The sequence below is a fragment of the Oncorhynchus nerka genome, linkage group LG20 (genome assembly GCF_034236695.1).
Source record: "Oncorhynchus nerka isolate Pitt River linkage group LG20, Oner_Uvic_2.0, whole genome shotgun sequence".
Lineage (NCBI taxonomy): Eukaryota > Metazoa > Chordata > Actinopteri > Salmoniformes > Salmonidae > Oncorhynchus > Oncorhynchus nerka.
The window spans coordinates 95,259,452-95,271,716 of record NC_088415.1 but is presented as its reverse complement, the minus strand read 5'-3'; the positions used below and the strand labels follow the sequence as shown (position 1 = coordinate 95,271,716).

Sequence of the window (12,265 nt, the reverse complement as noted above, 5' to 3'; positions counted from 1 at the left end):
GAGACTGAGAGGGAGAGACAGAGGGAGAGATCAGAAAAGGGGAGAGATCAGAAGGGGGAGAGACGGAGAGCGTGAGTCCATAGTGTCCATTAGACACCTAGTCCTCCTGGCAGGTCTCGTCCAGAACTGTGATCCAAATGGTACCCTATTCCCTCCTGACACTACCCTGGGACACAGGGAATACGGTATCATTCGGTCTACCCCCCCAGGTGTACTCCAGGCGGTCTACCCCCCCAGGTGTACTCCAGGCGGTCTACCCCCCCAGGTGTACTCCAGGCGGTCTACCCCCCCAGGTGTACTCCCGGCGGTCTACCCCCCAGGTGTACTCCAGGCGGTCTACCCCCCAGGTGTACTCCAGGCGGTCTACCCCCAGGTGTACTCCAGGCGGTCTACCCCCAGGTGTACTCCAGGCGGTCTACCCCCAGGTGTACTCCAGGCGGTCTACCCCCAGGTGTACTCCAGGCGGTCTACCCCCAGGTGTACTCCCGGCGGTCTACCCCCCCAGGTGTACTCCAGGCGGTCTACCCCCCCAGGTGTACTCCAGGCGGTCTACCCCCCAGGTGTACTCCAGGCGGTCTACCCCCCAGGTGTACTCCAGGCGGTCTACCCCCCAGGTGTACTCCAGGCGGTCTACCCCCCAGGTGTACTCCAGGCGGTCTACCCCCCAGGTGTACTCCAGGCGGTCTACCCCCCAGGTGTACTCCAGGCGGTCTACCCCCCAGGTGTACTCCAGGCGGTCTACCCCCCAGGTGTACTCCAGGCGGTCTACCCCCCAGGTGTACTCCAGGCGGTCTACTTGTGCTCCTTGGTGGGGGCGAAGTACAGCTCCATGGGTTTGTTCACCTTCCAGTACTTCTCACTGACAAGCTCCAGAGAGAAAGACCCGTTCAGCACCTAGAGGATCGACAGAGAGCATTGACTGATTTATTGTCTTTCAGGAGGACATTATTTCCACACTTTATTAGTTGCATTATATACACACGCTCACCTGGGTGACCAGTGACCAGACGCAACACTAGGCTAAAGGTTACCTGGGTGACCAGACGCAACACTAGGCTAAAGGTCACCTGGGCGACCAGACGCAACACTAGGCTAAAGGTCACCTGGGCGACCAGACGCAACACTAGGCTAAAGGTTACCTGGGTGACCAGTGATTAGACGCAACACTAGGCTAAAGGTCACCTGGGTGACCAGACGCAACACTAGGCTAAAGGTCACCTGGGTGACCACTAGGAGTGTGTGCCTATTTGAAGTTCGTCTTGTGACCGTCTAATTAGTATAGCATCGTATAGAATTAGCATCGTATAGAATTAGCATCGTATAGAATTAGCATTGTATAGTATAGAATTAGCATCGTATAGAATTAGCATCGTATAGAATTAGCATCGTATAGTATAGAATTAGCATCGTATAGAATTAGTATCGTATAGAATTAGCATCGTATAGTATAAAATTAGCATCGTATAGAATTAGCATAACATTGAATTAGTATCGTATAGAATTCGCATAGTATAGAATAAAAGTATAGAATTAGTAGAGCATAGAATTAGCATAGCATTAGTATAGTATAGAATTAGCATAGTATAGAATTAGTGCAGTATGGAATTAGTATAGTATTAGTATTATAATTAGCATAGCACATAATTAGTATTGTATAGTATAGAATTAGCATAGCATGGAATTAGCATAGCATTAGCACAGTATAGTATTAGTATAGAATTCGTATATTATAGAATTAGTATAGTATTAATATCGAATTAGCATAGTATAAAATTATAGCATAGAATCCCGTATAGTATTAGTACAGTATAGAATTAGTATAGCATTAGTATAGTTTAGTATAGTATAGAATTAGCACAGCATAGTATTGGTAGAGGGTTAGTATAGTATAGAATTAGTATACTATAGAATTATCACAGCATAGTATTAGTAGAGTATTAGTATAGAATTAGTACCATATTAGTATAGCATTAGAATATAATTAGTATAGTATAGAATTAGTATAGCACTAGTACGGTATAGAATTAGTATGGTACATGTATAGTATTAGTATAGCAAAGAATTAGTATAGTATAGAGTTCGTATAGTGCTAGTATAACACTAGTATAGTATGAGCGTAGCATTAGCATAATATAGGCATCGTATTAGTATAGTGCTAGTATAACACTAGTATAGTATGAGCGTAGCATTAGCATAATATAGGCATCGTATTAGTATAGTGCTAGTATAACACTAGTATAGTATGAGCGTAGCATTAGCATAATATAGGCATCGTATTAGTATAGTGCTAGTATAACACTAGTATAGTATGAGCGTAGCATTAGCATAATATAGGCATCGTATTAGTATAGTGCTAGTATAACACTAGTATAGTATGAGCGTAGCATTAGCATAATATAGGCATCGTATTAGTATAGTGCTAGTGTGGCATCGCATAGTATTGGTATGGTATAGAAATTGTATAGTATTTGTGCAGTACTAGCAGAGCATTAGTATATAAATATAGTATTAGTATAGTATGAGTTAAGTATCATATTAGTATAGTAAAGTATTCACATGGTATTAGTATAGCATGAGTATTAGTATAGTATAGCATAGCACCAGTATAGTGGCCGTATAGTATTAGTGTATTATAGTATGTATTAGTGTGGTATAGCATAGTGTAGTATTAGTATAGTGTTAGTATAGCATAGCATCAGTGTAGTATAGTATTGTATTAGTGTGGTGTAGTATGGTATAGTATTAATGTAGTTTTAGTATAATATTGGTATTAGAATAGTATCAATGCAGCATTAGTATAGCATAGTATTAGTGTAGTATTAGTATAGCACTAGTACAGTATTGGTATAGTGTGGTATAGTATTAGCATATTACTAGAATAGCACTTGTACATTATTAGTACAGTATAAGTATCAGTACAGTATTAGTATAGAATAGCAGTAGCATAGTATCAGTATAGTACTCGTATAGTGATATCATGGTATTCGTATAGTATTAGTATAGTATCAGTATAGTATTAGTATAGAATATTATTAGTATAGTATTAGCATAAGTATGGTATTAGCATAAGTATGGCATTAGCATAGTACAAGTATAGTATTATGATAGTTCAAGTATAGTATTAGCATGGTATTAGTATAGTATTAGCATGGCATTGGTATAGTATTAGCATAGTATAAGTATAGTATTTGTATGGTTTAGTATGAAATTAGTATAGTATTAGCATAGTATTTGTATGGTATAGTATTAGCATGGCATTAGTATAGCATTAGCATAGTATAAGTATAGTATTAGTATGAAATTAGTATAGTATTAGCATGGCATTAGTATAGTATTAGCATAGTATTAGCATGGCATTAGTATAGCATTAGCATAGTATAAGTATAGTATTTGTATGGTATAGTATTAGCATGGCATTAGTATAGCATTAGCATAGTATAAGTATAGTATTTGTATGGTATAGTATTAGCATGGCATTAGTATATTATTAGCATAGTATAAGTATATCAGTATTTGTATGGTATAGTATTAGCATGGCATGATATAGCATTAGCATAGTATAAGTATAGTATTCATGGTATTCGTATAGTATTGGTATCAGTATAGTATTTGTATAGTAGTAGTATGAAATTAGTATAGTATTAGCATGGCATTAGTATAGTATTAGTGCATAGTATTTGTATGGTATAGTATTAGCATGTATAGCATTAGTATAGCATTAGCATAGTATAAGTATAGTATTAGCATGGCATTAGTATAGCATTAGCATAGTATAAGTATTAGTATTTGTATAGAATATTATTATATAGTATTAGCATTAGTATAGTATTAGCATAGTATAAGTATAGTATTTGTATGGTATAGTATTAGCATGGCATTAGTATAGTATTAGCATAGTATAAGTATAGTATTTGTATGGTATAGTATTAGTATGAAATTAGTATAGTATTAGCATGGCATTAGTATAGTATTAGCATAGTATTTGTATGGTATAGTATTAGCATGGCATTAGTATAGCATTAGCATAGTATAAGTATAGTATTTGTATGGTATAGTATTAGCATGGCATTAGTATAGCATTAGCATAGTATAAGTATAGTATTTGTATGGTATAGTATTAGCATGGCATTAGTATAGCATTAGCATAGTATAAGTATAGTATTTGTATGGTATAGTATTAGCATGGCATTAGTATAGCATTAGCATAGTATAAGTATAGTATTTGTATGGTATAGTATTAGCATGGCATTAGTATAGCATTAGCATAGTATAAGTGTAGTATTTGTATGGTATAGTATTAGCATGGCATTAGTATAGCATTAGCATAGTATAAGTATAGTATTTGTATGGTATAGTATTAGTATAGTTCCTCACACAACATTCTCTTTTACCACCAGGTCTTTCCTTAACAAAACAGGCCCTCTCTCTCTCTCCTCTATTTTCAACTCTCCCATTTCTTAGATTTTCTCTGATTAAATTAAACTCCAACATGTTCATTTTTTTGCCTCAGTGGATCAAATGTAAACGTTTTCTGCCCGTTCCCAAAATCGTTTGACTAGTTTGGCGTGTGTAAAGTTAGACGCTATAGCTTGGACTTGCCAGAAGGCCTCAAATAAAGAAAAACCTCCATGTAGCCTATAGATATTAATGGCAAAATAACTATAAAACCTCCATGTAGCCTATAGATATTAATTATTTATGGTCTGAAGGTATTGTTTTCTCATCATTGTAGTAATAGTAATATATTAATATATATATATAAATGGTGTATTTGTAGTAATATATTGTATTATTACCGTGAACTGGCCGTTGGCTGTAGGGATATAAATGGTGTATTGTTTCTCTGAGGCAGCGTCTACATTGACAGGGCTGGCCTCTCCGTTCTTCCTCAGTTCCTCCAGAGCCAGACGCACAGCCAGGTACTTAGACAGGTGGTCCACTGTGGCGTTGCCCGACGTCTTGATGTACCTGGGAACAAACTCAACACTACCACACACAGAGTTGCATTAGCAGACGTCTTGATGAACCTGGGCACTAACAGAATAGCACAACACATTACCTGAGGCCTAGAAAGATATACACACACACACACACACACTTTCACTATCAAAACTTAGATTAGAAGATTAGAAGACCCAGGCCTACGCAGATTAGAAGACCCAGGCCTACGCAGATTAGAAGACACAGGCCTACGCAGATTAGAAGACCCAGGCCTATGCAGATTAGAAGACCCAGGCCAGAAGACACAGGCCTACGCAGATTAGAAGACCCAGGCCTACGCAGATTAGAAGACACAGGCCTATGCAGATTAGAAGACCCAGGCCTACGCAGATTAGAAGACACAGGCCTACGCAGATTAGAAGACACAGGCCTACGCAGATTAGAAGACCAAGGCCTACGCAGATTAGAAGACCCAGGCCTACGCAGATTAGAAGACCCAGGCCTACGCAGATTAGAAGACCCAGGCCTACGCAGATTAGAAGACCCAGGCCTACGCAGATTAGAAGACCCAGGCCTACGCAGATTAGAAGACACAGGCCTACGCAGATTAGAAGACACAGGCCTACGCAGATTAGAAGACACAGGCCTACGCAGATTAGAAGACACAGGCCTACGCAGATTAGAAGACACAGGCCTACGCAGATTAGAAGACACAGGCCTACGCAGATTAGAAGACCAACACTACTTCAGTCATTCTAAATATGTAAAGGTGCACTAAGCAGAAATCGCTCTGCCAATAATTGGTTGCTAAAAATTCCAATAGTTAATCTCATTTCAGTTTGTAGCATCTAAACTGCTATGAAATATCTTTTCCATAAGCTAAAATATTGTATTTTCAGCAGTTTGAAGTGTACAAAATCGAAAATAACAGACAAAATAGAAAATTTAACGGGAAGCATAGAAATAGAGCACATAGAACACATCTACCACTTCTCAGACTCGCTTTCATTGAGACTTTTGGTCGCCCAAAAATGTACATAATGCAGATTCTGCACCTGGAACAAACCACCTATCCTGTATCCCACTCAGCCTCAGAGACCCACCTGGTCTGCACGGTGTCCTCCTTGTCCATGAGCGTAGGATGAGGACAGAACACCAGTTCTATCTTGCTGGCTCTGTCCATGGCCACGTCCCCTCCCCCTCCCACACGTTAACCCCTCCCTCCCACACGTTAACCCCTCCCTCCCACACGTTAACCCCTCCCTCCCACACGTTAACCCCTCCCACAAAGCCACCTGGTCTGCACGGTGTCCTCCTTGTCCATGAGCGTAGGATGAGGACAGAACACCAGCTCTATCTCGCTGGCTCTGTCCATGGCCACGTCCCCTCCCCCTCCCACACGTTAACCCCTCCCTCCCACACATTAACCCCTCCCACAAAGCCACCTGGTCTGCACGGTGTCCTCCTTGTCCATGAGCGTAGGATGAGGACAGAACACCAGTTCTATCTCGCTGGCTCCGTCCATGGCCACGTCCCCTCCCCCTCCGTTCTCTGTAGCGTTGTCCATGTCCAGACCAGAGTCATCTGACGTCTTGGTACGCTTGATGCTCGGCCCCGCCTCCTGCTTTGATTGATAAGATTATGTTAATTGGGGGTGAGATGCGCTGAACACAACCCAGGGCATAAAATGTTGAGATGCTTTAACGAGGAAAGACACACTGACTGGATATCCTGCTGTTATATTCCTGGTGTCATTTACTCAACGAAATGGACATTTGTATACATTTACAGACCCACGTTACAACAAAACATCTATACCCCCAGCTTCACAAAGGAAAACATCTATACCCCCAGCTTCACAAAGGAAAACATCTATACCCCCAGCTTCACAAAGGAAAACATCTATACCCCCAGCTTCACAAAGGAAAACATCTATACCCCCAGCTTCACAAAGGAAAACATCTATACCCCCAGCTTCACAAAGGAAAACATCTATACCCCAGCTTCACAAAGGAAAACATCTATACCCCCAGCTTCACAAAGGAAAACATCTATACCCCCAGCTTCACAAAGGAAAACATCTATACCCCCAGCTTCACAAAGGAAAACATCTATACCCCCAGCTTCACAAAGGAAAACATCTATACCCTCAGCTTCACAAAGGAAAACATCTATACCCCCAGCTTCACAAAGGAAAACATCTATACCCCCAGCTTCACAAAGGAAAACATCTATACCCCCAGCTTCACAAAGGAAAACATCTATACCCCCAGCTTCACAAAGGAAAACATCTATACCCCCAGCTTCACAAAGGAAAACATCTATACCCTCAGCTTCACAAAGGAAGAGATTTGAAATGGAAAATGAAAAGTATATAACACGCAACATATACACAATACATTACTAATACCCATCCCATATACACAATACATTACTATTACCCTGCACATTACCCATCCCATATACACAATACATTACTAATACCCATCCCATATACACAATACATTACTAATACCCATCCCATATACACAATACATTACTATTACCCATCCCATATACACAATACATTACTAATACCCTGCACATTACCCATCCCATATACACAATACATTACTATTACCCTGCACATTACCCATCCCATATACACAATACATTACTAATACCCTGCACATTACCCATCCCATATACACGATACATTACTAATACCCTGCACATTAACCATCCCATATACACAATACATTACTATTACCCATCCCATATACACAATGCATTACTATTACCCTGCACATTACCCATCCCATATACACAATACCTTACTATTACCCTGCACATTACCCATCCCATATACACAATACATTACTAATACCCTGCACATTACCCATCCCATATACACGATACATTACCATTACCCTGCACATTACCCATCCCATATACACAATGCATTACTATTACCCATCCCATATACACAATACATTACTAATACCCTGCACATTACCCATCCCATATACACAATACATTACTATTACCCTGCACATTACCCATCCCATATACACAATACATTACTATTACCCTGCACATTACCCATCCCATATACACAATACATTACTATTACCCTGCACATTACCCATCCCATATACACAATACATTACTAATACCCTGCACATTACCCATCCCATATACACAATACATTACTAATACCCATCCCATATACACAATACATTACTATTACCCATCCCATATACACAATACATTACTATTACCCTGCACATTACCCATCCCATATACACAATGCATTACTATTACCCATCCCATTACTATTACCCTGCACATTACCCATCCCATATACACAATACATTACTATTACCCTGCACATTACCCATCCCATATACACAATGCATTACTATTACCCTGCACATTACCCATCCCATATACACAATACATTACTAATACCCTGCACATTACCCATCCCATATACACAATACATTACTATTACCCTGCACATTACCCATCCCATATACACAATGCATTACTATTACCCTGCACATTACCCATCCCATATACACAATACATTACTATTACCCTGCACATTACCCATCCCATTACTATTACCCTGCACATTACCCATCCCATATACACAATACATTACTATTACCCATCCCATATACACAATACATTACTATTACCCTGCACATTACCCATCCCATATACACAATGCATTACTATTACCCTGCACATTACCCATCCCATATACACAATACATTACTAATACCCATCCCATATACACAATGCATTACTATTACCCTGCACATTACCCATCCCATATACACAATACATTACTAATACCCTGCACATTACCCATCCCATATACACAATACATTACTATTACTCATCCCATATACACAATGCATTACTATTACCCTGCACATTACCCACCCCATATACACAATACATTACTAATACCCTGCACATTACCCATCCCATATACACAATGCATTACTATTACCCTGCACATTACCCATCCCATATACACAATACATTACTAATACTCATCCCATATACACAATACATTATTAATACCCTGCACATTACCCATCCCATATACACAATACATTACTATTACCCTGCACATTACCCATCCCATTACTATTACCCTGCACATTACCCATCCCATATACACAATACATTACTATTACCCTGCACATTACCCATCCCATATACACAATACATTACTAATACCCTGCACATTACCCATCCCATATACACAATGCATTACTATTACCCTGCACATTACCCATCCCATATACACAATGCATTACTATTACCCTGCACATTACCCATCCCATATACACAATACATTACTAATACCCTGCACATTACCCATCCCATATACACAATACATTACTATTACCCTGCACATTACCCATCCCATATACACAATACATTACTAATACCCTGCACATTACCCATCCCATATACACAATGCATTACTATTACCCTGCACATTACCCATCCCATATACACAATACATTACTAATACCCATCCCATATACACAATGCATTACTAATACCCTGCACATTACCCATCCCATATACACAATGCATTACTATTACCCTGCACATTACCCATCCCATATACACAATACATTACTATTACCCATCCCATATACACAATACATTACTAATACCCTGCACATTACCCATCCCATATACACAATGCATTACTATTACCCTGCACATTACCCATCCCATATACACAATACATTACTATTACCCTGCACATTACCCATCCCATATACACAATACATTACTATTACCCATCCCATATACACAATACATTACTAATACCCTGCACATTACCCATCCCATATACACAATACATTACTATTACCCATCCCATATACACAATACATTACTATTACCCTGCACATTACCCATCCCATTACTATTACCCTGCACATTACCCATCCCATATACACAATACATTACTATTACCCTGCACATTACCCATCCCATTACTAATACCCTGCACATTACCCATCCCATATACACAATACATTACTATTACCCTGCACATTACCCATCCCATTACTAATACCCTGCACATTACCCATCCCATATACACAATACATTACTATTACCCTGCACACTGCCCATGTCATAGACATTGTACACGTCTCATACAGACACACACATAATACATCCTACTCTTACACATTCTGTCAGTGGCCTGCGAACACAACTCAGCTTCACTGTTTGGGTATTTGATAGACATGGGAATATGATTGTACAAATCCAGTCAGGTTTTCAATAAATCCTGGTTGGAGGAATCCGGATTCCAGTCAGGTTTTCAATAAATCCTGGTTGGATGAATCCGGATTCCAGTCAGGTTTTCTATAAATCCTGGTTGGATGAATCCGGATTCCAGTCAGGTTTTCTATAAATCCTGGTTGGAGGAATCCGGATTCCAGTCAGGTTTTCTATAAATCCTGGTTGGAGGAATCCGGATTCCAGTCAGGTTTTCTATTGCTTTTTCCTGATACCAGGAAGTTTCCAACCGGGATTTCTGATAAACCCGGGAATTCTGGGGACGTTACTGGCATTCTGCAACCCTACATGGGAATGTATTTTTTATTTCATTTAACCTTTATTTAACTAGGCACATCAGTTAATTAAGAACAAATTCTTATTTACAATGACGGCCTACTGGGAAACAGTGGGTTAACTGCCTTGTTCAGGGGCAGATGAAGGAATGAAGGAGTGCTCATACCTGGTTGGAGTGGACGGAGGCGTTGCTGCAGTGGGAGGAGTCACCGTTGTCCTCCGCCCCGCTGCCGTTCTCCAGCTGGTGCTTCTTCCCTCGCTGCAGCCTGCAGTGACACCCAGTGGTGGGAGGAGGTCAGATTTAAATTCCATTTTTATAAAGTAACATTCAATTTGACCATAGTTCTAGAAACATGTTTTAAATCATAGGGTAAGTTGTTCTGACCTTTGTGAGAAGACACCTAAAATGGGAAAATGTTATTCAAATGAGATTAGCGGTACAGTCACGGGCTGTATCGCAAGGTCCTCCTCGATGCTGTGGTTTAAGGGTTAGGGGTCAGGAGTTAAAGGTCAGAAGTCAGAGTACAGTACCTGTTCTTGGCTTGTATCTTGAGGCCCTCCTCGATGCTGTGGGACAGGGCCTGCTGGTTGTTGTGTTTGGAGATGCGGGCCAGAACCCTCTCCTGGTGGGCCTCGTACTCATCTCTGCTGGGGTAGATCTTACTGATGAGGGCATCAAAGTTAGGGTCCGGCCGCAGGGATCGCTTAGACACCAGCTTCTTTCTGCACGTAGGGCATTCCTTGTTGCTGGGTAGAACGAACACACAGACAGAGGTTAGAACTCCACCTGGGGTAACGATGTCCTGTGTCACGAAAGTGATCAGCAGTTGATCATGACATTTGATATGGTTAGTAGACATAGACAACTGCAATACACCACAACTGGGATAGTCAACAGTAGCATGTGGTGGTGGTGGTGTGTCAACAGTAGCATGTGGTGGTGGTGGTGGTGTGTCAACAGTAGCATGTGGTGGTGGTGGTGGTGGTGGTGTGTCAACAGTAGCATGTGGTGGTGGTGGTGTGTCAACAGTAGCATGTGGTGGTGGTGGTGGTGGTGTGTCAACAGTAGCATGTGGTGGTGGTGGTGGTGTCAACAGTAGCATGTGGTGGTGGTGGTGTGTCAACAGTAGCATGTGGTGGTGGTGGTGGTGTGTCAACAGTAGCATGTGGTGGTGGTGTGTCAACAGTAGCATGTGGTGGTGGTGTGTCAACAGTAGCATGTGGTGGTGGTGGTGGTGGTGGTGGTGTGTCAACAGTAGCATGTGGTGGTGGTGGTGGTGGTGTCAACAGTAGCATGTGGTGGTGGTGGTGTGTCAACAGTAGCATGTGGTGGTGGTGTCAACAGTAGCATGTGGTGGTGGTGGTGTGTCAACAGTAGCATGTGGTGGTGGTGGTGTGTCAACAGTAGCATGTGGTGGTGGTGTGTCAACAGTAGCATGTGGTGGTGGTGGTGGTGGTGTGTCAACAGTAGCATGTGGTGGTGGTGGTGGTGGTGTCAACAGTAGCATGTGGTGGTGGTGGTGGTGTGTCAACAGTAGCATGTGGTGGTGGTGGTGGTGTGTCAACAGTAGCATGTGGTGGTGGTGGTGTGTCAACAGTAGCATGTGGTGGTGGTGGTGTGTCAACAGTAGCATGTGGTGGTGGTGGTGTGTCAACAGTAGCATGTGGTGGTGGTGGTGGTGTGTCAACAGTAGCATGTGGTGGTGGTGGTGTGTCAACAGTA

At 41.2% G+C, this 12,265-nt stretch overlaps 1 protein-coding gene across 1 annotated transcript in view; it reads right to left on the bottom strand.

Moving 5' to 3' along the window:
• Window positions 1–524: 524 nt before the first annotated feature.
• Window positions 525–12,265, bottom strand: part of rnf2 (ring finger protein 2) — a 71,747-nt gene continuing 60,006 nt past the window's right edge. Inside the window, exons 4-8 of the mRNA XM_065006001.1 lie at window positions 11,074–11,289; window positions 10,709–10,808; window positions 6,387–6,562; window positions 4,797–4,986; window positions 525–894 (exon numbers count right to left, since the gene is read on the bottom strand). Of these exons, the coding sequence (XP_064862073.1) occupies window positions 793–894; window positions 4,797–4,986; window positions 6,387–6,562; window positions 10,709–10,808; window positions 11,074–11,289 (784 nt within the window). The 3' untranslated portion in view covers window positions 525–792. The remainder of the gene's footprint in view (window positions 895–4,796; window positions 4,987–6,386; window positions 6,563–10,708; window positions 10,809–11,073; window positions 11,290–12,265) is intronic.